The sequence below is a fragment of the Ammospiza nelsoni genome, chromosome 23 (assembly GCF_027579445.1).
Source record: "Ammospiza nelsoni isolate bAmmNel1 chromosome 23, bAmmNel1.pri, whole genome shotgun sequence".
NCBI classification, from domain to species: Eukaryota; Metazoa; Chordata; class Aves; order Passeriformes; family Passerellidae; genus Ammospiza; species Ammospiza nelsoni.
Genome location: NC_080655.1, coordinates 6,181,154 through 6,207,415, shown reverse-complemented (window position 1 = coordinate 6,207,415; position 26,262 = coordinate 6,181,154). Strand labels below are relative to the sequence as shown.

General features: G+C 43.5%; 1 protein-coding gene across 1 annotated transcript in view; it reads right to left on the bottom strand.

Annotated features, from left to right (window-relative positions):
• KDM5B (lysine demethylase 5B) overlaps window positions 1-26,262 on the bottom strand; it is a 59,388-nt gene that overhangs the window by 16,736 nt on the left and 16,390 nt on the right. Inside the window, exons 5-18 of the mRNA XM_059487938.1 lie at window positions 21,649-21,783; window positions 17,502-17,595; window positions 16,258-16,361; window positions 14,697-14,855; window positions 14,021-14,140; window positions 13,410-13,568; window positions 12,781-12,962; window positions 9,796-9,958; window positions 8,701-8,820; window positions 6,886-7,080; window positions 6,157-6,338; window positions 5,295-5,419; window positions 4,820-4,970; window positions 765-879 (exon numbers count right to left, since the gene is read on the bottom strand). Of these exons, the coding sequence (XP_059343921.1) occupies window positions 765-879; window positions 4,820-4,970; window positions 5,295-5,419; window positions 6,157-6,338; window positions 6,886-7,080; window positions 8,701-8,820; window positions 9,796-9,958; window positions 12,781-12,962; window positions 13,410-13,568; window positions 14,021-14,140; window positions 14,697-14,855; window positions 16,258-16,361; window positions 17,502-17,595; window positions 21,649-21,783 (2,004 nt within the window). The remainder of the gene's footprint in view (window positions 1-764; window positions 880-4,819; window positions 4,971-5,294; window positions 5,420-6,156; window positions 6,339-6,885; window positions 7,081-8,700; window positions 8,821-9,795; window positions 9,959-12,780; window positions 12,963-13,409; window positions 13,569-14,020; window positions 14,141-14,696; window positions 14,856-16,257; window positions 16,362-17,501; window positions 17,596-21,648; window positions 21,784-26,262) is intronic.

The following is a 26,262-nucleotide window of genomic DNA, read 5'->3' as shown; positions in this document are numbered from 1 at the left end:
CTGTGCATAATATCCTCTTATCAGACCTTATCATAAGCAGAGCATGAGCCCGGGATCTCTGTCCCCAGGGGGATAGAGTGCCAGAAGCCAGCTCGCTTAGACCAAGAAGCCGCAGTTCAAACCCCCAGCAAGCAGGGTGATATTCAGCTCTTACAGTGATTAACCAGCTCATAAGATTTCAGCTTGCTGCTGGGTAAGTTTGCCCTTGGCTGGAGGCTTCAGAAGACAGAGAGGAGAAGGAAGAAGACGCCGGCTATTCCACGAGTATGGCTTTATTTGGGGAGTCCGTGAAGGGTCTCAGCTCTTCTTCTTCTAAGTTAGTAGGGATACAGTATGCTACTTTTATAGCCTTGGCCAGAATCCAGGCTTGACCAATGGCAAAGGGTTAGAGGGACCAAAAAGTGACCAACAGGTAAGGGTTACAGGCTTTTTCCTTAAAAGGGTATAAAGATTGGTTCTGAGTCAGGGGCTCAGGAACTTCTCTGCTGCTGTGTCAGCATTCCTATTGTTAAATTCTCCATGGCGCCTTTGATAAGGAGAATTTGAGCCTGTGAGCTTTATTACATATGCAGTATAAAACTCTGCTGACCACAAACAGCAGCTGGTCAGAGCTCCTTTCTTCAGCATCCCATGTGCACGAGTCACCCCAGCCTGCAGTGCCCAGTATTAACTCTTGGAGCAAACAGTGAGATGGGAGATGAATGCAGTGCAAACCCATCACTCTGTGAATGCTCCTGCTCCCCTCCCAAGGCTTCCCCAGTTACCTTCAGCAGTGGTGTCTGGCTGAGGACACAGGGCAGGGCGTAGAGCTGCCTCACGAAGAGCCGCAGCTCGTTCACCGTCAGCTGGTTCTGGCACTTCCCTCCCCCGGAGCGGTACCTGCAACGACACATTCAGCCCTCAGCTCATCATTGAACAGAAAAATAAACCCCAGAAATCAACTCTGAGGCCAGGCTGGACAGGGCTTGGAGCAACCTGGTCCAGTGGAAGGTGTCCCTGCAGGGAGTGGAACAAGATGAGCTTTAAGGTCCCTTCCCACACAAACCATTCTGTGATTTATTGATTCCCTGACATCTGCTTATGATTTCATGTCAGCCAGGCCTTCTTCAGGAACAGCAGAATATTCACAAGCATCCAAGCAGCCCAGGGCTCACACACGTGGGAAACCTCAGTCTGCCACTGTAGAACGAGCTATTGTTGAAACACTCATATCAAACAGGATTCTGGAACAACGACTCAGCCTTGGAAGGGCACTGGTTATTATGGAATAAAATTAAGCTTTTTTTTCCAGAACACAAAGCAACTGTGGATAAACTCTTCAGTTATGTTGCAGTAGCTGTTGTAGTCAGCTCTGCCCATATCCACACCAAAAGAGAATAAATCCCAATTCTGAATGGGTTTTATATTGACAGGTTGTGTAGGCACTTCTGAAAAATCCTCTCTACACTGAAATCAGCATTTTTATTTTTATCTAAAAGCTTTGTAGCAAATGAGTGGCTTATAAGTGTTAACAAATGGCCCAATATTAAAAGCCTCTCTAAACTCAAGCCAGTATTAATGAGGTCTGAGAACCCTGAACAGAAAAGGAAAGAGATCCCTTACAATGCTGGCTCCAGTTGAATCCACAGTGTGTTATTTATACAAAAGAGGAGAACAGCCCAGCAGGATATGCCAGCATGACTGGAATGTGAACTCTATAAAATAAATTTTCATTTACCATTCTGTGTTAAAAATAGGTATTTTTAACGGATACACAGAATCACATTGAGAGTTCCAAACCCCACAGTCAGCTGAACAATAAAATGAATTCAAATTCAGGTACAACGCAGGTTTCTTTACAGGCTGCTTTGTTCTACTGGTTTTTGAGTAAGCTCCACAGTGTCTTCCAAGGAAAAGCACAAGTTTTTAAATACATAAATATTTATATACATATACATACACATATCTAAATGGCAAAGCTGTCACAAGATGTTTTTGAAAACCAGAAATTACATGAGCCTAAGAAAAACCATTGACAGAAGCCAAACCCTTGTTCATCCAGGGTTAATAATCACAAAGGTCTCCAAGCACAAATCCTCAGAGACTCTAAGGAACAAAACACGCTTCAGGAGACCTAGAGAAGGAAGGGGATAGACAGGAAAAACATGGCAGCAGGGCAGGAACACTGCTGCCTTCCAGTGCCAGGAGAACAAGGGCCACACTGTGCTCCAGCCCCATTCAGATGCTCACAGAACATCTCCAAGCCTGCATCTGGAGTGTTTAACCCCCAGCACCAAGAGAACCAGAGGAAACAGGGATGTACAGCCCATTTGCATCCCTTCAGGTACTGCAGAGGAGCTGGTGAGCAGGAGTCACAGGATTTACTAGGATTTACCTCCTGTCCTGGTCTTCTCCCCATGAACCGCTGTGTTTACTGCACTGGAGAAGATCCCCCAGTGTCACTGACTGCTGTGACTGACAGGGACAACCTTCCTACAGGAAACAAGTCTCCTTCATGACTCTTCCAAACTCGGGATCAGACCAAAATGCTCAGTCCACAACAGAAAGCTTGCCAAAAGCACAAATCAAATTTTAGGCAGAATCCAGAATCCAACACCCGGCACTGGGTGTGATGGAGGTTGTCAAGCAGATGTGACCTCCAGGCATATGAATCTGCATGTGATGTAACATGTATTAAGATTTTAAGAAGGTAATTATCTTTATATTTTCCTTCAAAAGTTGTGAGCATTCCCCACTTCAACCTTGTGAGAAAAAAAATAATCAAGTAACACAGGTTTTAAAACAATTAAAAATTATGATGAAACTGGACTTTTCCCAGAAACATGCCAAAAAAGATTCAACAAGAAATTGTGAGAGAAGGACAAAACCTCTTCTAGAGCAAATAAGAATCTCAATGCAAGCACTGCCTCAACACTGTGTACAGCAGCAGGACAGGGTCAATTACTTGTCACAGTCTGGGATGCTGCAGGAGCTAGCAGGCCCAGCTGTGAGGAAGGCCGAGAGCCTCTCATGGTGACAAAAGAACAGATCTAGTCAAGGAGATGAAAATAAGAATTGCTCCCAGCTCTTCTCAGTCCAAACGAAGTCAGGGACATAGTCAGTGCAGGAGGGACCCATCTGGCACAGAGGAGCAGGGAAGGGCCTGGCTGCTGCTCCCAGTTCAGCACTGGGAGCCCTGAACAAGCACCAGGGATGGGAGAACACAGGCTGGGGATGCCAGATGGCTCAGCACCAAATGAAGGAGGAGATCAGAAGTGGACAAGTCCTTTGATGATGGTGCCTAAAATCTCTAGGTTGGAGGTTCCCTATCTGGCAGAAGTCATGCCTGTGGGAATGCCAAATTTCTCATTCCTTGTTGCAGTATTTTCACGTTGCTGTGACAGAGGCTTCATCCTCCTGTGTGTGCAGGACAGCAAAAGTGAATTTTTATCAAGTTGCTACTACAAAGGCTTACAGAGGGAACAGCAGGAAAGAAAACAAGAATCATGTCTAAGTGTGACAGCAATATTCAGCTACAGACAGTGTAACAGAACATTCTGCCCCCCAGTCCTTCCAAGCCTTCAAGGTACTGCAAGAGCACAGGAGTGAGGAGCTCTGACCCCTGCTGAGGCAGGTGACATGCAGGAACCACAGGTGCACTTCTACCAGCACAAAAGGCAACTGCTCCAATAAACACCACGTTGCTCAAAGCAGCAAAAATGGATGAAAATTCTCCAAATGGGACAAATGACAATCAAATTTTTCTGAAGTACATCACACTTAAGATTGGTGGACATGAATCATACTGTTCTCCACATACATAAACCAAACATTTTCTTAGAAATCACCATCCTGCAAGGCTCAGTGTGCTCATGGTGAGTCTGAGTGCCCTGATCAATGGCTTTAAGTTGAAGGAGGGCAGGGATAGATGGGATATTGGGAAGGAATTGTTCCCTGTGAGGGTGGTGAGAACCTGGCACAGGTTGCCCAGAGAAGCTGCAGCTGCCCCATCCCTGGAAGTGGCCAAGGTCAGGTTAGACAGGGTTTGGAGCAACCTGGGATAGTGGAAGGTGTCCCTGCCCATGGCAGGGGGCTGGAATGAGATGAGCTTTAAGGTCCCTTCCAACCCACACCAGTCTGGGATCTATGGGTGAAGAATGACTCAACAGAAGATGGTAATTAGTGAATCCTGAGAGAAAGGCTCTTCATCAATGCAGGCACAACTAGACTTGTGCAATGAAGAGAACCAGCCTTAGCCTTCTGTTCTGGCTCTTTTCAGCTCATTTCAGACATGGAGTGCCAGCAGGACCAGATAGGTAGTTCACAAAGAACACTGCCTCACTTCAAATCCCTTGAGCAAATGACCTGTCTGAAAGATTTAAGGTAAAAAGCAGGTATTTTTTCAGACCTCTCGTACAACATTCCCACTAGCAGCAGCTCAGGGAGTTAAGGCACTTTGTTTTTCCACAACACAGAGAGTAATGAATACAACAACACCTGCCTGTGGACAGATTACAGTGCCCACAGCACAAAGACAAGGGGACTGTATCTTGCTGAGTGTTACTTTGTCAGACATACCACACCATTCTTTCTTTTCAGGGAACATTGGAATGAATTTACAAACTGTCAAACACAGAGGAAGAAGAGATTTGAAAACTCAGGATGTTTAACTTATTACATATAGTAAAGCTGAACCTTCATGTCAAAGATGGCTCTGCTCTGCTGAGGAGACAAAGATTCTTTTAATTTTTAAATCTTGCAGAGCATTACCACCCATCACTGGCCACTGACATCCATCTCTGGTGGCCCAATTTTGCTGCAGACATGGAGTGGCACTTACCTGGTCTGTCTCTTGCCATTCAACAGCTGCTGGGCCACCGAGGCACATTTGTCTGCATCCTGTGTCACCAGCCGGAGGTGTCGCAGCAGGTCATTGTCTGGGAACTTTTTCATTTCTGATTCTTCTATCAAAGCCTTGAAACTGATGAGACCTGTTGGGAAAGATATTAAGTTAAGAAGTCTCCCTTTGTGAGGGATTTTCCATGGTAAGGCTTAGAAACAAAACACATTAAATTTATTTCTATTTCTACTTCAGTTACACTTTATGTCAAAATGATTTATGGTCTTGTCACACAGAGACAGCTTAGCATCATTTCTGGGACTGTAACAGCTAAAATATTTACTTAAAAACACAAAGTGATAAATTATTTCTTTTGATTATTGCATACGAAAAAAGTTACTACAGTTTGGAAACTAAACACTGAAAAAACAGTCCTTTTAAATGATGTGCTACAGGCAGTAGGTAAAATCCTCACTTTTTTTGTTGTTGATCTTTGCCTCCAGGGCCTCGTTGACGTTGGAAGCCCACTCGTTGTAGGACTCGGCGCGCATCTTGAGCGCGTTCATCATCGGGTACAGCTCCTCCAGGGTGTAGCGGTACCTGCGGGCAGCACACGACTCAAACCCCCCGCAACACCGCGGCTGCACGAGGGCACAACGAGGGCACCAGCACAAGGACCCAGGCTGGGTGGCGCTCAGAGCAGCCTGGACTGCTGGAAGGTGCCCCTGCCCATGGCATGGATGGCATGAGATGAGCTTTAAGGTCCCTTCCAGACCAAATCGTTTGGTAATTCTAAAGTGTGTTGGTCAGTACAATACAGAAATAAGTTTCTGTGCACTCAGGGTTATACAATTAAGACCTTACAACCACACCATGTTCCTTTTGAGATAATTCCAATGTTGTAATTGCTTCAAAAAGCAATTTCTATGGGAGAATTAAGGAGTTTGGACACTGTCTTAAAGCAAGCCACATTCATGTAGGACAAACGATGTACTAAAGAGCACAGCAAAGTTAACAACAGGAAGGAAAGCTCCAAAAAGCAAAACAATACTCCTTGGCAAGGACTGGATCTAAGGGACAATGACCTGGTTGCTATAAATAAAAATGCAAACTAACTTCGCCAGCAATTTTTGCCATTATAGAGGAAGAAGAGCTGAATGCTGAAGAGGCTTTGTGTGCAAGCACAAAACAGTCCCATTGTTGTGGGAGCACTGGATTTGCAAAGGACTGAAACAGAAACAGAGCAGCCCCACTGGCAGCAGAGATTATCAAATCACAGTACCTACACACACAATACTATCTCCAGATCATGGTGTTAGTTACTACCTCAAGCTTACCCCAGTTTGTATTTGTAGGTGGGACAGGAGCAGAGGTCCTCAATGTGGTACAAGCACACCAACAACCCAGGTTTGCAGGGACAATAAACTGCTGACATGAAGCAAGTGGTTTTACACTTCAGGCACTGTCGCTCATCATCAGGGAACAGCTCAAACGTCACCCTCTCCGAGTCAGTCACTCCCTGCAAGAGTGTCACATCAAAGCCTAATGAAGACGTGACTGTTCCAAAGGGGAGGCTATTTCAAGCTAAAACATCAAAAGGTGAATTTTTCAAAAGAATAATGAAGTTTAGATATAACATATTCAACCCAGGTAGGCAGAAATCTTGGTTAATGAAAAAATCAGCTTTTCTGACCAAATGACTGGAAGTACAATTACCACCTTTAAAGTGACATTCTGAACAACATTAAAGGGCAGGTACTAAAATAAGGTGCATGATCAATGATTCTTTACCCAGGTGCTCCTCTGAAATCCACAACTTAGGAAGGGATTAAGTACCTCTAAGCTTCTGACACCCCAGTACGAGAACCAGCATGTTCTCACATCACTGTTTCAACTGTTACTGCATTTATTATAATGAGTTCCATCCCTCCAAGTGCTCAAGCCCAGGTTGGATAGGGCTGGCAACAACCTGGTCTAGTGGAAAGTGTTCCTGCCCATGGCAGGGGATGGAAGGAGATAACCAGTGAAATCCCTTCCAACCCAAGCCATCATTTCCTACAACTCACCAGTTTATCAACCTTCTCACGCAACCTCTTCTCCTCTTCAATCATAATAGCCATGTCTTTCTGGACTGTAGATGCCACCACAACGTCCAGGACATCTGCTTTGGAAGCCATTTTACAGATCATCTCGTCGTGGGAGAAGACGCAGTAGCGGTTGAGCAGCCGGTAATGCTCCACACACTGCCGGCCCAGGGGCAGCTGTGGGGCAGACACAGGGTGCACTTGGGACAGGAGATCAAGGGAATCCCTCTGCATGCTACTACCCAGAAACTGCCCCCAGACAAATCCTTCAGCAACAACATTCACACTTCAGTGTAAAACTAGAGAAATCAAGATCGCGAGTTGTGCGCACCAGGAATGCTTATAGTTCTTTCCCAGTGTGAGCTGAAGGAGATGCCCCCTCTTGCAGAGGTTGTAATTAAAGGCTACTAAATCACTAAACCACAGTGGGCTCAGCAAGATCCAAGGTAAAAATGCACTGAGGCCAAGGAAGCATCAAAAGGACAAGTACATAAGCCTGGCCTATACCCACCACTCGAGGGATGCCCCATCCCACACAGGTGCAGGGCACCCTGGGCCTTTCCCCTGCTGACAGGAATTGTACTGCAGCATGAGAAACTGCTGGCTCAGGGAGCACTGATGTCCCTGACTGGCTGCAGGCACAGCACACAGCTCATCCTGAGCTGGGCAGGTCACTCAGCTCTGTTTTAGGAGCAGGCAAACAGGGATGCTCAGAGTACAATGAGGTTACGTGCTGGGTCCAGTGTGAAACTCATGGAAGGGCAAGAGGAAAAACCAAACCAAACCAACTAACATATAAGCACAGTCAAGTGCAGAAAGCTTTCTTGGAATATTAGTCATCTTTCTCTTCTAATTAATGTTTTTTACATCTAGCAATGTTTTAGTTGGGCTACACTTACAAATAGCCAAGACCTTTTTGGGGGAAAAAAAAATCACAAGAGAAGTAATTTGAAATATCAGAAGCTTAGAAGAACCTTTGTGAGATCAGACAGCACTGTGTATCTGAGTCACTTTCTATCAAGGTAAAATTACTTGTAACTTAGGAGCAACTGTCCTCCATTTGTGTTTATTTTTAAAAAGACAAAGATCTTACTCAATAACTCTAACCTAATAACTGTAATGTGTGCCCATCTCTGCCAGTTCTGAGAGCTGAGTGAAGCTCACTAGGAATGATGCACTGCTCTGTAAACCTTCTATCTGAACTTCAGAACTTTTTGCTCTCTTCCCATTAAGGTGTCTTTCCCTAAAAACCTAGAGCACCTCTGCTACCTAAGAGGATGCTCTCACATGAGATGCAATTCTTATTTTTTCCCCTACAAGAGGACTATCAATGTCTTTAACTTTTAGTAATGTGCTACATGTATTATCTAATTTTATCACAGAAGCTAAAGCAGAAAAGATGTCCAAGTTGGATTTGGTTTCCAGCTGCAGAAAGCACTTAGAGAATTCCCAGTGCAATAAACTAGGAAATTTTATCATTCCAGCTTTTGATTTGAGACGGAATTTGGGGACACAAAAATGAGCAACACTGGCGCATTTCATACTCCAGGCATGCACAGAACTGTGCCTTCCTCCTGCTGCAAAAGTTACATCAGCCCTGACACGTAATTCCAAACTAAATCTTCAGAACCAGAGGCAGCCTGCAGCTCAGTGCATGACAAACCTTCAGCAAACACAGTAACAGGCTCCTTCTGATCTGTGGCCTAGATTTGTGCCTCAGCAATAAATCAGAGCTATAGAGCAGCTAGGAACAGCTTTGGAACTGCTCACTTAGGGAAAAACTGGTTTGGAACATACCCAGTCCACGGTGCAGAAGTTCACAGCTTCAGCAAAGTTGAAGCCCTGGTTGAAGCCACTGTGGTAAGCTCTGGGAAAGGTGATAACAAACTCTCCTGCACACTGGTTGGTTCTGTACACCTGGAGGGACAGACAGGCCAGGGTCAGCTCACACCCAAACACAGATGGGGAGGAGAACATGGATTTCCAACTCGCAGTAACTTCTGTGAGGACTTCCCAGAGTTTAAATCACAAGCCCAACAATTACAACTGGCAGCTGATAAAGTGTCACATAAAACCATGGAAAGCCTGGGTTCCACTCAGCCACACCCCACTCTGAACAGGTCTAGGTTGGCTGCCTGGGCCTTGTGCTCCTCACACCTCAGGGTTAGGGTCAACACAGATCCAGCTCTCTCCAATGTGCAGCTGAAGGGGAAGAGAAATTGGGAACCTTAACATTCATATTATTGTTCATCTAAGACTGTTGGGGCCACACAGTCAGCATGAAAGCAGGCAAGTCATCCTGCATTCTTCCATTTTGTAGGCTACCATAGGAGACAAACAATTTTGCTACTTTTTCCAGATTTTCTTTAAAGTCCCAAGGTCAGCCCATCAAAAGCCAATTAAGTTGTAAAGGGACATAATTCCCATGAATAATCTAGTATGGAATAAGATGAAATCGGATGAAAAAATGTTTTTTAAATACCTAAGGACTTATCCAGGAAAAATAAGAGCATGTGGATGACAAAATAAAGGAAGAATGAGGTTTGGGGCCTTGACAGAAACTCTATGCCAAAAAAACTGTGTCTGATTGAACAGACATACAAGAGCTCCTGCCATTGTTCCAAAGGTAAAGCCTAAACCTTTCAGCTGAGACACAGAAATAGAAATATCCAAGATAGATCTCCAGAGAAGAGTCTGCCAGTTGACTCCAAAGGCAACAATTCCATTGCCCATCTGTTCACAGTGGCACATTTTAGTGGATAAGGAAGATGCAACACACATGGAAACCACCACACCACCTCTGTAATAAAAGTGGCTTCAATTATCAGCTTTAAGTAGAGTTCCAATCAAAGAGGGTTGGTTGGGGGAGTAGCACAGGAGTCTGACACATACAGGCACCCCGTGGGCCATCAAAGTGTTCGGGTTCATTATGGTGACAAGTTGGTGCAAGAGATCTGGCTGGGACTCAAATAGCTCTGGAGCAAGTTTCTTCATTACATCCTCCAGCTGCTCAGCTGCGTACCCTGGGGCTCCATACCACGTTTTAGGCTCCCCCCTGCAAGATTATTAAAAAAAGTTAAATATAAGCAAACTTTAAGTTACATTTTTAGTCTTCTGCTTTAAAATACACCATGTCAAAGGAAGGGCATATCACCAGGAAGGAATGCAAAGGTGCTGTACATTCCTGAATCTTCACATTTTACACAGGTCCCTCTTCTCCAGACCTGTTTTTAACTGCCTACACTTCTGAGCAGGTACTTCAAATATTGTGGGGGAGGGAGAAAAAGTCTGAAGAAGTCCTCAGTGAAATTCTGCTGATTCCAGCACAACTTCAAAACATAAGCTGCCTGTCTTTTCTCATGAACACAAACTCCCTCTTGGGTCCAACAACCAAAGCCAGTTCTTTCTGTCTTATGTACAGCTGCCACAAAAGCAACACATAGGAAGTAGAAATTAAACTTCCAAATTATGCAAGACTTCAAGGAAAAAAAAATCCATATCCAGAGTAGAAACAAAGAACTTTCAGCACTCGATGCAAGCCAGCTGAGAGAATTAAGGGGATGCAGATGTGTTCCAGCAGATACTGTTACAAGCTTACACTGACACTGGCTCACTGCAGCACTGAGACAAAAACGCCTCCAGGGCCTTAGAAAGAATGAACTTAGAAAAGGTATTTAGAAAGGAAAACAGACAAATCACCTTATTCCAAGACTTCTGAAGAGTTGGCAGACTAAAACTGACCCAACAGTCAGTTCCATCAATCATGAAGTAATTGGGAGGATTCCGAAATATAAAAGTGAAGTGTGAATCCAGAAGTCTACCTCTCATCCCTAGGAGTTCATTCCTGTACTTACACAGCCCCTGTGTCAGGGGAAGAGGAGAGCCAGCAGGATGGACTGTGGAAGGGCAGCTACACACAGGGAGTTACACACAAGGAGTTGTTACAGAGTATTAAATGACTTTGTAGCCTTGGGCCTGGCCACCATTCTGGGACAACTCTGCAGCCTTGGGCCTGGCCATCATCCTGGGACAAGGAGTCCAGGAAAACCAACCACAGATGCAACTAAAATCCATTCTGTGTCTGGACTGGGCTAGTCAAGAGTTCTGCTCCCTGACATATACCAGCACTGAGGAATGGGTAACACAACAGATATGAACTGTGTAAACTTGAAGCAAGATATTGGAACTGGGGGTCTCTGGACTCAGGGGAACAAGTTACAGACAGTTCTAATGCAGGTGTTGAGGTGCCAGCAGCCTGAGGGAGCAGCAGTGGAGGTCACAGGTTTTTTTGCTCTGCTTCCTGACTGCTCCACATCCTCGCCTGTACAAATACTAGAAGCAATGATGGCAATTCTTCCTCTGTCCAGGACTGACAACTTATTTATTGCCAAGCATCTTTAGAGCAAAGGTTTGGGGTTGTTTTTTTCCCTTTTACCATTTCTAGAACCAACACAGAATTCAGAGTTCTGTAGGATTACTACTGTCTCCAACCCTAGGAGAGCTCTGCTGCTGCAGCCTGGGTCCCTTGGGGTTAGCTGCTCACAACACTGCACCAGGCAGGACACAGGCCCCTCCAAGGCACATGGGAATGTTGAAGATGGACATGCCATCCCTAGGACTCTCCCAAGAACCAGTCCTGCTTTTTGGAGTCTTTGATTCACAGTTTGGAGCACTGTCTCTGCAGAAGCAGGTTGTTCAGACTGCTCTGGCCAAGAACAGCTTTAACTTTAAATGCACATTGCCCTCCAATGCAGATTTAAACCCCTGCATGGAAGGGGAATGAAGGATATCTGCAAATGAAAGGACATCAATGACTTTTCAGATGGAGGATAAATAAATTAAAAGCAGGTCAAGTAACTTTTTATGTCTGGATGTATCTCGTGTATGCACAAGAACTCATATGCACTGCCACACCTTCCTGGCCATCTGCAGACAACAATGCAATTGGGGGCACACTATGGAGGACATTCTATGAACAGTGAGGGAAATGCTCCTAGAAGGAATGAAATCTGTGCTGCAATCTCCTCTTCCACCCACAGTTTTCAGTCTGACTGAAGACTCAGACAAAGAGGGAAAAAAAAAGCAGTAACACATAACAAGATAGATTGTTTTTACCATGTAATACTGTCACTCCTTTGCTTATTTTCACTCAAACATTTGTTTTTTTAACAGTAAGCACCATGAAAACAAGTGAATTAAGTCACTGGCTCTTGGGCTGCACTGCAGAAGCTGCTATTTCGAGGAGCAGCAACTGAATAATCAAGCAAAAAAAGGACCCACTGAACAGCAGCTGGCATTGGTTTTACCATTCTGCTTGAATACTCGTATGAACTAGGAAAGAGAAAGAGCTTGACAGGTTTCAGGAAGAGTGACAAGCATAATCCAGACTCTAGAAAAGCTGTTGTAAGGTGAGAAGTTCAAGGAGTTCAGTCTATTTAGAATATCAAAGAGATGGTAAAGATCTGTCCTGATTACAGCTGACAAGTGTTGGCTTGATGAGAGGATTTATGACAGCATGATCCATCCAACAGACAAAACCTGCCGGAACTGAGTTGCTAAGCTGAAGTTGGATGATTGTTAAAAGAAAACTCGCATGGTTTTTAGTTTATATTGAATATAATAAAACATTTGATGGAGTATCTGCTGCATCTTTCATGGATTTTTTAAAACTGGGAATGGATGTCTCTTTCCAAAACATGACCTCTTGTCCAAAAGTAAATCAATGTAGGAATTACACTGTCAGATTTGACCCTGCTGCAACAGGACAGCAGGTTACTCTGGCTGAGCTCTGCAAATCTGCTTTTAGTCCACTAATTAAGGAGAATAGGGAAGGAAAGGGAGACTGTTTCCTAGTCTGGGTTTATTCCTCAAACTCACCAATGCAGATAGTTAATGGAATAGCTCCAATGGTCTTCTATATGCCAACAAAATGATGAAAAGCACATTCCTACGTACAGCCAGGGCAGTTTCATCCCACAGATGTCTGCAGTGATGTGAGCAAGCACAGACTGCTCCATCACAGGCATGTTGTTTAAATTCCAGCCACTATCAAGGTATTCCTGAAAATGGAGCAGAACAGTCACAGGTTTATACAACAGGAGGAGAAAGCCCAAGAAAATAAATCTACTCAAGAGCAATGGAAGAGAAGCACTTTTCCCAACTGAGGAATATAAGAAACAAGTCAATGACTCAAAGACTAAAGCCTCCATTGTCTTTGCCTCTTTCACAATCCTGACCTGCCCTGTTTTGTTAAAATGACACCTTTTTAATTTGGTTTTATTTGGTTTGGAAGTTATTTATTAACTACTAGAATAAACCTATGGCTTTGAATGGCTGATTACAGCAAATTTTATTTATTCAAAATCCCAGTGTAGCTCTGCTCTTAAATACTCTGCCAGATACACAAAACTCTTTGCAACCCAGTTCAATTATTGTGCTTTAAACCAAGAAGAGCTATCCCATGAAAAACTGCAATAAAAACACCCACAGTGAACTCAAAGACCTACCTCTTCTTCTGGTCTAACTTTAAACTTCCCACCTCTAACAGGGAAGCCACTGCCAAACTCCTTTGAAGCAATGTCAGCTCCGTACTCCACTGTCACATCCTCTTCAATGGTACTGACAAGTCTCCAAAATTCTTTTTCAACCAGCTCAGTGGGGACCATCTAGGTATGAGAACAAAAGGGAGTATGTTTGAGGAATCAGTAGATGAGGAGCACGTGCATCAAAGCTGTCTCAGGGAGGAACCTCCATTAGCTTGAAGCTTTTCTCCATTTTAAAATTGTTTCAACAAGAGAAAAACAACTGCAGCAGAGATGTGGCTCCAGGAGATGCTGCTGCCCTGTTCTCTCAGGAGTGCCTGACAGTCACTGTTCTCTTGCCTACAGACACTTCTTCTAAAGTGGGAAAAGACCAAATAAAAACACAAGCAGCTGGTGGAACAAGAAACCACGAACCAGCAATAACTAGGATTTGCTGATGTAAATGAGAACCTCTGATTTGGGATTTCATTCCATTCAAAACCAGAATCCCTCCTTTCCTCACTCCCTAGATTTACCTAATTTAGCTAACCACACAAATGAACTGTACACAAGACGAGGATGAAGCAGGAACATACATGTACTGGCATGTTAAAATAGTCTGACTTGAAGGCATCGGCCATTTCCCCGAACGTGCGCAGGGTGTAGTCTCGTGCTGCTTGCTCAAACCCAAAGGCTTCCTGAGGCTTGTTACACTCCTGCAAGGGAAAAGGAAATTGGTTCTGTAACCCATTCACACAACACTGTGCTCAGATTTACACAAATGGGCTCCTGTAACAGCTTCTGAGTGGTAAGAAGGAAGGACACCACTGAAATGAAAACACTTCCAAAAGGCAGAGACAGAAGGAGAAACTCTGCTTGGTTCACCAAATTACAAAATTTATTTGTAAATCTGCATAAACATCAATGAATTAATATGCCTAATTTCTCCTTACTCTAGTAGAGCTAAGCAGGATAAGATCCATAAATGATCACACTGAAGCACCAAGTGAGACTCCAATTATAAGTACAGAGAAAAGGTGTCAGTTAAAATCCAAAATGTTCTTCAAAGACATACCAATTTTTGGCTCAAAACAATAAGTGTCAGCTTTGCAATATGAAGCATTCCCAGTCTTCATTTTAGCTTTACCTCTATCACCTTATTTGCACAACCTTAAACAGCAATACATTGTATTTTCTATTCCTGATCAGTTTAAAAAAACCCACAAAATACAAATTAGCCTTTGGCTTTACTGCAGTGATTTGTCAGATTACCTGAGCCAGACACTGGGGACACCTCCAGTCCCCTTTGGGAACATCATGGAGGGGTGGAATTAAACAGAAGGTGTGGTAACTGTCATCACAGCCATCGCACAGCAGGAGTCTGTCCTCATCGTTCCCACTGCCACACAGGAGACACACATACAGATCCACCTGCAACACAGAATCCCACAGGAGCAATGGGAGAGCTGAAGGTAACTCAGGGTGAAAGCAGTTTGGTAACTCCCATCTGTGACACTCCCCAAAGCTTATCCTTACTTTATCTCTGCAATGGAAATGAGACAAACACACCCTGAATATTCTTTTAGAAGTTTAAATACCTCCCTCTGTAATTAAACAAGAACTGCAAGCCCTTCCATGCATTTTTTTTCCCCAAGTGCCAGGACAGCTCAGATCAGCAGTATTGTGGCCTTGGCAGGTGCAGCCCAACACCTGGGGCTGGGCAGGAATAACCCAACATCTGCTGGGGCTCGCAAACCCAGCATGGGCTTTTCCATGTGCAGCCTCAGGTGTTTCATTCCCCTCTGAGACCAATTGCCTTGGAAAACAGAAATCTGGAGAAAGGAGTTCCTGTTGCTGGGGATGTTCCTTATTTTCCTCAGAGAAGCCTCCAACCTCCCAGAGGAGCTTTGGGTAGGGGGGCAGCTCTTAATTCTGACAGAGCAGCTCCCAAGCCCTAAGGAACAGGCACAAGCACTCCAGCCTGGGATGGGCTCTCTGCTGCCTGTCCTACACCCAACTCTCACCAGCAGTAGCCTGGAAGGCTCTTCCCAAACACAGAACAGAGTCAAGAGGACAGACAGAACCTCTTGCCTTAAGTTGTTAAAAAAAAAAAAAAAAAAAAAAAAAAAGAAGCAGCATCTCCTGTTCTTCCCCACAAGCTTCTTTTTCATTTGGGGGTGAGGGAGTCAGGGTTCTGGTATTTGCACCCTTCATTCTCAGGTACCAGCTACAGGTGTGGATTGAATGGGAACAGGTTTGGTTTTAGGAGGGACCTAACTTGTGGCATGGGCAGAAAGAATCTCAGCATTATCTTCTCAGAAGTGAGACAACTACCACTGCCTTCAGGAGGGGGTTTTGGGGGATAGCTGGTGGCATGTGGAGAGCTGGGGGTTTTTTTAAGATACATTTGAACAACAAAGCTTCCAATTTAGTGCTGAAATTGTGGAATTAGGAGCAGGTCTGTGAAGTGCCATGTGCCACAGCCTGCACAGAGCTCTCCTGAGGTTGCAGAGCTGTGGGGAGGGATCAGCTCACACAATCACTTCCACTGCACTATGCTTTCAAAATGCTTATTTTGAGACTGTACTTTGGAGACAGAAAACAAGTTACTTTAGTTATAGATAATGAAACTTAACCATCCTGCCATTCCCAGCTCTGTGAAGCTCTGGCACTGTTGATATTCCAGCAGGCACAAACACTGCTGTGCTTCAGCTGGGGCTCCAGGAAGCAGCCAGGAGTCTTCCATGTGACAAAGTGACAGCAGGCTTTACTACACACCCTAGAGAAATCCAGAAATGCCTGCAAAAGCTGCAGGAAGGCAGGGGGTACTCACAGCATTGGTGGGTTTTTTAGATCTGGCTTTGGATTTGTCCTTCTCTAGCTCGCCAGAAAGTTCTTTCTTCTCAGGGAGCTTCACCACACTGCGCATTTCCTTGTCTGGGCAAAGGAAAAAAAATGAGAGTATTGCAAAATGTTTCAATGCTTAGCATTCTTTGTTATTATTTGTTTTATTTATTGCTTGTTAGACTGCATCACACCAAGGTGTTTGCTGAATTGTTATCCCCCACACTTGGTTCAGTCAGCACAGGGCAAGACTCGAACTCCTGCAATGCCTCCAGAAGTCAGTGTTATCCAAAAATCCCAGCACACCCCCACAAGCCAGCACTGGCTATCACAGCCCACAGTTTTTCAGTATATGCCATTTTAATTCATTTTAATTGAATTATGAGCAGGTTTATCAGCTAAGGTTTTCTTTCCACGTGGTGTTGAAGAATGTTGTCAAGAGCTCTTTCCTTCTGCTCTTGGGGGAGGGAGGCTAGTGCTTAGAGACTCCTTGAAGAAAAAAAATTCAAATTACAAAACACCATAATCTAAACAAATTATTGAAAAAAAGATTCTGAAGGAACAAATGAGATTGACAGATTGCTCAGGTAATTTCAATTATTGAGTAATTGTAAACAGTTCTTGTATTTATTTGGCTAAATTATTTATCAACAAGCTTATTCTTGTGTTTGATGGCATTAAATAGTGTCTCAGTCTCAAATAATTATTTCTTAAGGAGAGAATAGACTCAGGACTGCTGATAGCAGCAATTTAATCATATTATAGGAACTTTATCATTAAGCTCAAAACAGACTACCTTTTGCTTTCATTAGTTAAATTTCCAGATTTTAAGTCCAAATTCCTTCCAAAAAATGTCGGATATCTGATACATTCTTAAAAGAGTTTCTTCTATTTAAAGCTCATGGACTGATGTTATTTAAAATACAAAACAAAAACATTGCTCCAATCTTATTTCTGATTGTTCCAGAAGAGACACCCAAGTTCAAAGAAGTGTAAGTCTTTTTCAAATGAAAACATCATCTTCAAGAAAACTCAACCACTTACAAGAAACCCCCCCAAAATACTTAAATCCATAAAATAACTTTTTATCAAAAAATCCTATTTTAAAATTAACTGAAAGTTGGTTTCTTTTATAAAATACTTTGAACAGTTCCAAATGCTAATTTTAGTTCTGGTCTTAAAACACATTTGTGCAAAATAACAGAAACTGCATTTCTGCTGTGTTTCACTCACCACCTTCACTCTTTGGAGGGGCACAGCCCATTCTGCGTCTCAGATTGTGAGTTCTGGCTTCTGGAGGGTCAGTCTCACTTTTAACATTGGTTGCCTTTAAAAAGGAAAAAAAAAAACAAAACAAGGAAAAACCCCTAAGTAACATCCTTAGCTGGAAGACTCTGGTTTGCCACTTGTGTTTGGGAAGATGCTCAGTGCCAGCTGATCTGGCTGCTTGCCCAAGCACAGAGAGATGAGTTTGGAATCTCCAGCTGGCTCTGGGAAAGGTTGGCTCTGTGAGTCCCAACTAAACATTTCCTAAAGTCCTTTCCAATTCAAACCATGTGGATTGCATTGGTGTGAGACACAAACACCTCTCTGAAGTATCACAAAAGTTCAAGACTTGTAACCTGCCTTGTTCCAGTGAGAGTCAGAGAGACACTATGGGGACTTCAATTAAACTCAGAGAACCATTTGATACTTACAAACCACTAAATCTAAACTGACACCTGGAGTTCTGAAATACTTGTCTTCAATTATTTACAAGTAGTTCAGAGAGAAATGATGCAGAGAACAACATGGAAGATTGGAAAGTAAATCCTCCAAAATATCCATGCCAATAATGATACCAGGATTTGGGTTTGCTTTCAGTGGGACCCATTAAGAAGCAAAGCACAAGGAACTCAGTGCTTTCACAGATTTTCTTGTACTCCTAAGGAGCAGAACATGCTCCAGTCTTCAAAGCAGGGACCTTTGTTGGTACATCTTGGAACTTTCACCACAGAATAATGCTCTTCCATTTAATGCTTACATTTCTTCCCTGAAATTTTGAGATGGTGGAAGAACAATTCTCAAATCCCTCAGCGTTACAAGAGGTTTCTCCAACACTCTAAGGAAATGAGGTCATGCAACAAGTCACTCAGCCATTCTCTGAAGCCCAGAAGATGGGATGTGTGTGTCAGGTCTAAGGCAGAACTGGACACAGCCCCTATGTACTCTATGGGGTGGGAACTGATGTTCAATCTAGGGGGTTTTGCTTTTTGATTTTTACAGAGCTGGTTTTGACAATATTTCCTAATCACTTTTCATGTTCTCTTTGCCCAAATATCTCCATCAGACCACTCAGAGGTCACACTGCTTAAGAAATGCACCAAGACAAGTTGTTCATTGTGTGCAGCAGTTCTGCCTCAGGGCCAGCATGCCCTGAGCCTCAAGTGCAGGGATAGACACCCAGTTTCTGCAGCTTCAGCTCCTCTGAGCTGTGCCTTTTGTGCTTCAGCTGATACTGATCTTCACAAGAGCAGCTCTTGGTCTGGCCTGAGCCTTTTATCACATCAGGTCATCTCACTTTCACCTCCCCTGCATTGTTGTGGTCTTTCACACTGAACTGCTCTACATCAAGCACTTAAAGCCTTTGCATTTCAAAGCCAGCCTAGACAGTCATTGCCCTTTTCCTTTCTCATTATGAACATTTTCTCCTGACTGTTTACTCACCAGGTAGGAAAGGGCAAGGGAAAACTGTGGGTGTCTCAAAACTGTGGGTGTCTCACAACTGAAAACATCAAACTGGCAAACATCAGAATGAATTTAAGACTCACAGTTTAAGACATTGACAAATAGTTGTGTATTGCATTAGAGCAAAAAATTGAGATATGAACCAAACATTTCTCTTTTGCAACCAGGTCAGTGCAAATGCAAACTGCTTGGAACTCTAATGCTGAATAAAATGGATTTAATCACCTTCTCTGACTGCATTGATATGGAACAGCTAAATTCACATTAACAAATCTTAATTTCAGGAAATTACTGTCTTAAAACACTACAGCTCCTGGCTAAGCCAGCCAGTCCCTGTTGCTCAATTCAGCCTTAGCGCTGTGTGTTCCAGTTATGTTCTTAATTATGGATCTTCTTTCCACAAAAATGAGGTACACAACATCAGTGGTGCTTGGGGCAAGAGCTGAGAGGGCAGCCTTGTCTGTTGGCTTAGGATGTGTAGTTGGTTTCCCACAAAATGACAAAAATGTGCTCTGTCAGTGCCATCTGAGACCACTGCCAGAGAAACAGCTGGAATTTTAGTGTATATTTGTCCTGCTGTCAATTCCTAAGGGATCCATGAGAACAAGAATCCTTCAACCACAGGCAGATACTTCAAATGGAAAGTTTCAGCCCAAACTACTCAAGTCTGCTCAGAATTATAAATCCACTTGTAACCAGGTATTTGAGTGGAAAAGCTTTAGAAACCCTTAATTGTATCTCATTAACCAAGCATAATTACAGGCAGAATTTGCAACAGCTATGCTGTGCTATTAGCACTAATAAAGACCAAGACCAGAACAATGGGAGTCTGAAACAAACTGTGACCTTCCTAACTCATGATGTCACCACTAATCAGACCCTCTCCTGGGAATATCCTCCCCTACTCTTCATCTGCTCAAACAAAAGAAATAGGAACTCTCTGGAGATAGGACCATCAGGCTGGAAAGGCTGGAGCCAAAGTATTGCTGTTTTCCAGCAACAAAGGAGACACATGATCTCCTAAAATATGTCTTCACAGAAGATACTGAGATATAACCAATACATTTCATGCTTATCCAAACAAACACTGCTTCTCAGAGATGTGTAAGATCATAGAAAACCACACTGACTTCATGGTATGCATTTTTTCCTTATATTGCAAGGGTAAATTAACACAAATTTATAGAACTCATGAGTGAAAAATGAATTATAACAATGCTGATGTTATAACCAAAATCTTCCCCACTCTAATAGCTGGCTTCAACTCATGAGATATGTACAGAAACCTCCTGGTACATTTGGAGAACAAGGAGAAGGAACAACAGATCAAAGCTGCTTCACTTCCAGGATTTGTCACCTGTACTTTAATCTAAGAGCCCCACAGTATCTATATCATGCTGAAAGCATAACCCTACTGTACAGCCTTACCAACAGTCCCCACAGCAGAGCCTCCCAGAACACCAAACCTCAGTTATACACTGGGTAAAGTACCAGACAATTCTTACCCATTATTTACGATTTCTGTTATAGATGGAAAATGAGATGATTGGCTCTCACAATTAAGGGATGATTATTGTGTGACTATTAAGAAAAGCTTTAGTGATGTATAGTTATGTTATTGTAATTTACATGTCCTCTGTTCTCCCCATAGTTCCCTTTCTCCCCCTGTATTGCTGCCATCAGACAGCCTAGATTATCTAGGACAGGTACAAAGAAGCTGCACAGGTGTCCCTTACCTGGGGCAGTTGGGAATGGAAAAGCTTGGTGCTTAGGGGGTGCAGCATGGCAACACCTGACCCCCAATCCAGTTACAAGAAAGCAGTCTGCACTGATAAATGGCAAAGAGCTGACTGACAAACTCTGAGAGGGGCCAGGGCTGGCTGATGCAACCCCCAGGGGTATAAAAGCCTGAGCATCCATCTTGAAGATGAACCGGCCACGTGGTACTCACGAGGGGCAGTTTCCAGCGCTGCGACTTTTTTCTTATGTTGTATTTTTGTTAAGGTTTAATAAACCTTTTTAAACTTTCAAAGTGAGCAGTTGTTTCTCACCATTTCTGAACGTTTAGGTAGCCCTGACACAGTGAAGCAGCTGTTCCTAGACACAAACACACACACACACACAGTGCCCTGCTCAGGGTCCTTCTGCCCCAGCTCACACACACACACACACACAGTGCCCTCAGTCCCCAGCTCACCTGTTCCTAGGCACACACACACACTGCCCTGCTCAGGGTCCCTCTGCCCCAGTTCACCTGTTCCTAGGCACACACACACACACTCACACACACACACACACAGAGTGCCCTGCTCAGGGTCCCTCTGTCCCAGCTCACAGACACACACACAGACACACACACACAGTCCTGCTCAGGGTCCCTCTGTCCCAGCTCACCTGTTCCTAGGCACACACTCACACACTCACACAGGGTCCCTCTGTCCCAGCTCACCTGTTCCTAGGCACACACTCACACAGGGTCTCTCTGTCCCAGCTCACCTGTTCCTAGGCACACACACACTCACACAGGGTCTCTCTGCCCCAGCTCACCTGTTCCTAGGCACACACTCACACACTCACACAGGGTCCCTCTGTCCCAGCTCACCTGTTCCTAGGCACACACACACTCACACAGGGTCCCTCTGCCCCAGCTCACCTCGGGGGTCAGGCGCTTGGCGCGCCGGGCGGGCGGGCAGCTCTCCGAGGGTGGCACCGACTGTCGCTGTGGGATGTCGTGGGGCTTGTACTCCTTGTCCTTCGTGTCACTGCTCAGATCTGGCTTCTGCAAGCACTAAAGAGACAATTTGATTACTTTGTTTCTGCCTCTCCTTGCAATACAAACAGTGTAGAACAATTTCCTGGCTCATGGAAAGAACATAGACAGGGCCCTAATAATTCCTGTGCTGGGTTAATAAACAGCATGTATGACAATGGAACATTACTTATCTGAACAAGGCACAACATCACTTTTTCTCATCAGTTTAAGGGCTGCAATAGCCATAATAATGGATCTTAAATAAAGCTGAAGTCATCCTTTAAGTGTTAATGAGCACCAAACATTTCTGTGTGGAATACCAAGCCCAACTCTTCTGGGAGATGGGGCTTTGCAGACTGGGTCACCAGCACTCTGCAACTGCTGAAGTGTCCTAAGGTTGAGTGGCTGTCATGCCAACATACAGAGCAATATAAAAGTAAATTACAACCTATCAAACATCCCTGTCCTAACTGAAATACAGCTCTGTACTATGCACATTGCAGGAGCTCCCCTCTTTCCATGTTTTGGAGAGGACAACTGCTGCTTAAATTAAGGGCAGAAGGGAAAATATTCAAGAACAGTTTTAGTTCTTTCAAGCTGCTGAATGAACACACTTAATTGCTGAAAACTGTGCATACCTCTGGCAAGAAACAGAATAATTAGTGACAATTCCCCATTTGTCAAGCCACACAACACTCAGTAACTGCAGACAAAATGTAACAGTTTTTAATGAGTAAACAACAAATCCTACAGACAGAAAAATCTCATGTTGCCAGGAAGTAATTCATGAAATTGCTGGATCTACACTTCCCCAGTTCTGTTAGTCTATTCCCATCACAAGCATTTTCTCAGCAAGAGAGAGCAGTAAAGCACAGAGAGACCACTGCAGTGGTGTGAGGATGATGATGCCCTATAGACAGCACAGAAAACAGACTTTCAGAAACAAATTACAGCCAGGAGGGGGGAGGGAAAAGGAGGAAAAAGTGTTATTTTAGAAGCGAAGTCTATGCTAAAAAACTAAGTATTTAACAAAAAAGGAGTATCAGTCAAGGGTGGCAGGATGTCATTAACCATCACCCACAGACAGCCTGTGACCAAAGAAACCTCCAGAGCTGCTGCTTGTTTCAGACTGCCTCCAGTGTTAGACTTTGTAAACTCTAGATTTATATTCTGAAAGCAAATGGCTGACTTAACTTCAGCATTAAATGCACAGTGCCACTCAGCTTTGGAGCTCGTGCACACAACCAGTGAGTCCTGGCTGATGCTCAAAGGTTGGGTCTGGAGCCCCAGAGCACTGCAGCTGCCTCTCCACAAGAGCCTTAAAGCTCCCACTGGAACCAAAACCACAGGATTGCAGAGGGTTTAGGTTGGAAGGGACCCTAAAGATCACCTTGTCCCATGGGCAGGGACACTTTCACTAGAAAAGGCTGAGACCCATCCAACCCGGCCTTAAATGCTTCCATGGATGAGGCATCTACCAAAGATGAAAGAAGATGATGTGACATCAATATCAGTGGAAGATAGCAAAAAAACCCCAATTTCTCAGAACAGAAAATGGACAAGCAGAAAGAGCAAATGGGTAGGAAAAGGTTGAAAATGAGAGAAGAGAAAATAACGTCTATAAAATCTGGGTCCTTGAATCATTCAGTTCCTCATGTGAAAACCAAAATTATCAGAAAAAAAGAGTTTCTACTGCTTCTGATAATAGAGGACATATGGTCCTTGAAAACAAAGATCTAGAAGGCAGGCAAACAGCTTTTCCTAAACAAAAGTGTAAGAAAACCTTGAAAACCAACAGATTGTGCCTCACTTCAGTGCAGTGCCCAAACAAACCCAAAACAAAAAAAAACTAAAACAAAACCAACCAAACAAAACCACACACAAACAAAAAAAAAAAAAGCCCAAAAACCCAAAACATCCCCCAAAAATCCAAACTAAAAAAAACCCAAACCCCAGCAATAACAAAAAAAAACCCAAAAAGCCAACAAAAACCCCACCCACAATACCTTGAAAAAATAAAAAAATCCCAAACAAACAAAAAAAACCCCCAAACCCCACAAAAAAAAAAAAAGAAAAAGAGCATTCACTGTTCCTTGAAAAACAGCACAAGACATTTCCTAAATAATGATCTTTCACCACCTATTTAAGCACAAACACTTCCCAGTGCCTCTCTAACCCGAGGCAAAGGCAGTGGTAAGGAATGGCTGTTAATCACAGTACCAGCTGGACCAAGAGAACACCTGGAATTGTTAAATTCTAAGGATGAGAACTCCTCTGTCCCTCCTTTACCCCTACACTGACAATCAACTGGCTCCAACCAAGGACATAGCTGCCATCTCTGCAGTCCTTTCCTTGTCCCAACCAGGCTTTGGTGAGGTTGTGCTTCCATCAACCATTCCCCAGAAGCTCATCCCACACACTCTGACCATGATCTCCTTAGATTCCAACAAGATGGTTGCACACACAAACCTTGAACCCTCAGCAGTGACAGGGAGCAAGTGAAAACCCCTCAGCTGAAGCCACAAAGCAGCAGCTCCTTTAGCAGACAAAGGACAGTGCAGGAATGGTCACAAGGCCTTCAGGAAGTCAAAAGATTGGGGGGGAGAGGGATACAATTAATGTCCTCTAGGTTCAGACATTTATCAGTAGTAATTAAGTCAGTCAGGCTCCCTGTACTTGTAGGACACAACTGGTTTACCTCTGTTACACATCCATGGAGGGTAAACCCCACCAAGCTCCAGAGGTGCTCATTGCTCTCCAGGAACAATGAAGATGCCAGAGAAATGTCTGTTGTTTTGGGTTTTTCTTAAGTTTTTCTAAGCTTTTTAATGTTTATAATCTTGTAACAAAATTTCTCACACACTTTATGTAAATAACTTATTGCTTTGTATTTTTTTATGGAGGAGAAGAAATTTAATAAACTGTTTGTTCACTGTCATTGGAGAGGTAGCACTGTCATCCTCTAATCTATTGTCACTTTTAGAGATCTATAAATGTTAGAGTCAGAAATTAAACTTCCCTCTTTTGTAACTTGGATAGTTGTGTGTCTGTGTTGTTTCACTTTGTATCCTATAGTGACAAAATGTCTTACACTGAAATATCTCTATCAGGGGCACACACATATAAATCTTGGGAAGTATGAAGCTCACTAAAGCCTTAGTTTGGAAAAGAGACCAGATGCACAACTACTGAGTCAACTGGATTCACTGAAAAACAGAAGTAAGACCACCTTGAAGGCCCCAAAATGTAGCTGCACTTTAAATCCTGAAATATCTGGGCAATGCACCACAGAAGGTGCACCTGACAGAAGATCCTGGACACCTCAGTTCATGCAGGGGACACTTGTCCCTCTAGGCATTCAGTGTGACTCCCTGGGATGCCACTCAGTTACTACAGCTGGGAATGAGAGGTACAGGTGGCAGGAGCCAGTACCAACAGGTTCACTGCAACTACTCTGGAGACACCCAAGGCCTGTCTAGTCCAATTTCAAAATAAAGAGGAAAACAAATACCCCCTGTGGAGAGCTGCTTTGGGTATTACAAACTGGCTGGTTTAAGGAATTTTTGCTGTTGGACTGAACATGAGCTTTAATGAAAACATGCTATTCCAGTCTATTCCCCTCTGAACAGCTCCAGAGAGTTTCATTATTTCAGCATGTAGATAGAAATATCTCCAGCTGGAATATCTGTCAAAATAACTCCTGAAGCCACTTTAACATGTATTGAAACCACACAAACAGATAATGCTATACACAGATCTAGAGGAGATTAAAGTTATGGCATAGTCATTAGTGGAAACTACATAATTTCATATTTTTGGCTTTTGCAGGAAAGAAAGCAATGACTATTTCAAGTATTACCAAATAAAGAAAAAAAAAAATCAAAAGACTCAGTGAATACAAGCAGTAATCTTGTCTGGATGAGCACCAGAGCTGCATGAAGAGCTTCTCTCAACAGGCTGTTAAAGGAGGAAGCACATCTCCAACTGACAGCTGTCACATTGAACAGCCACAGCTTCTCCAAAAACACAGCTCAGGTGCTTACATTACCACTGAACAGACACACAGTAACAAACACCTACACAAGAAGCATCTGGGTAAGCACCACTTAATAAAAACATGTGAAAGGAAGCCAAAAAGAATCTCATTTGACATGATACTCAAAAAACGTATTGTAAAACAAACTCACTTGAAAGACAACACTGTCAGGAAAAAAAAATCAAATTAGAGGGAAAAGTGAGCTAAACTCAGCTTATTTCTGTGAAAATTCTCTCAGGTCATTAAAAAAATCTGTGTCTGCCACATATAGGAGGGGAATATTTTAACTGCCTGGGGAGGGGAGGAGCTAAAAAATAAGTTAACCTTCCATGCATCACTTGTCTAGAACTGCCTCCACACGGGTTTGGACAGATGTCAAGTGCTCATTGCAAGGCAGAGCTTGAAAAGTCATTTGAAATGAAGCACATCCTCACCTAAAGAAGAAAAGCCTCTTCTAAAAGAGTTAAACACTGAGCAAA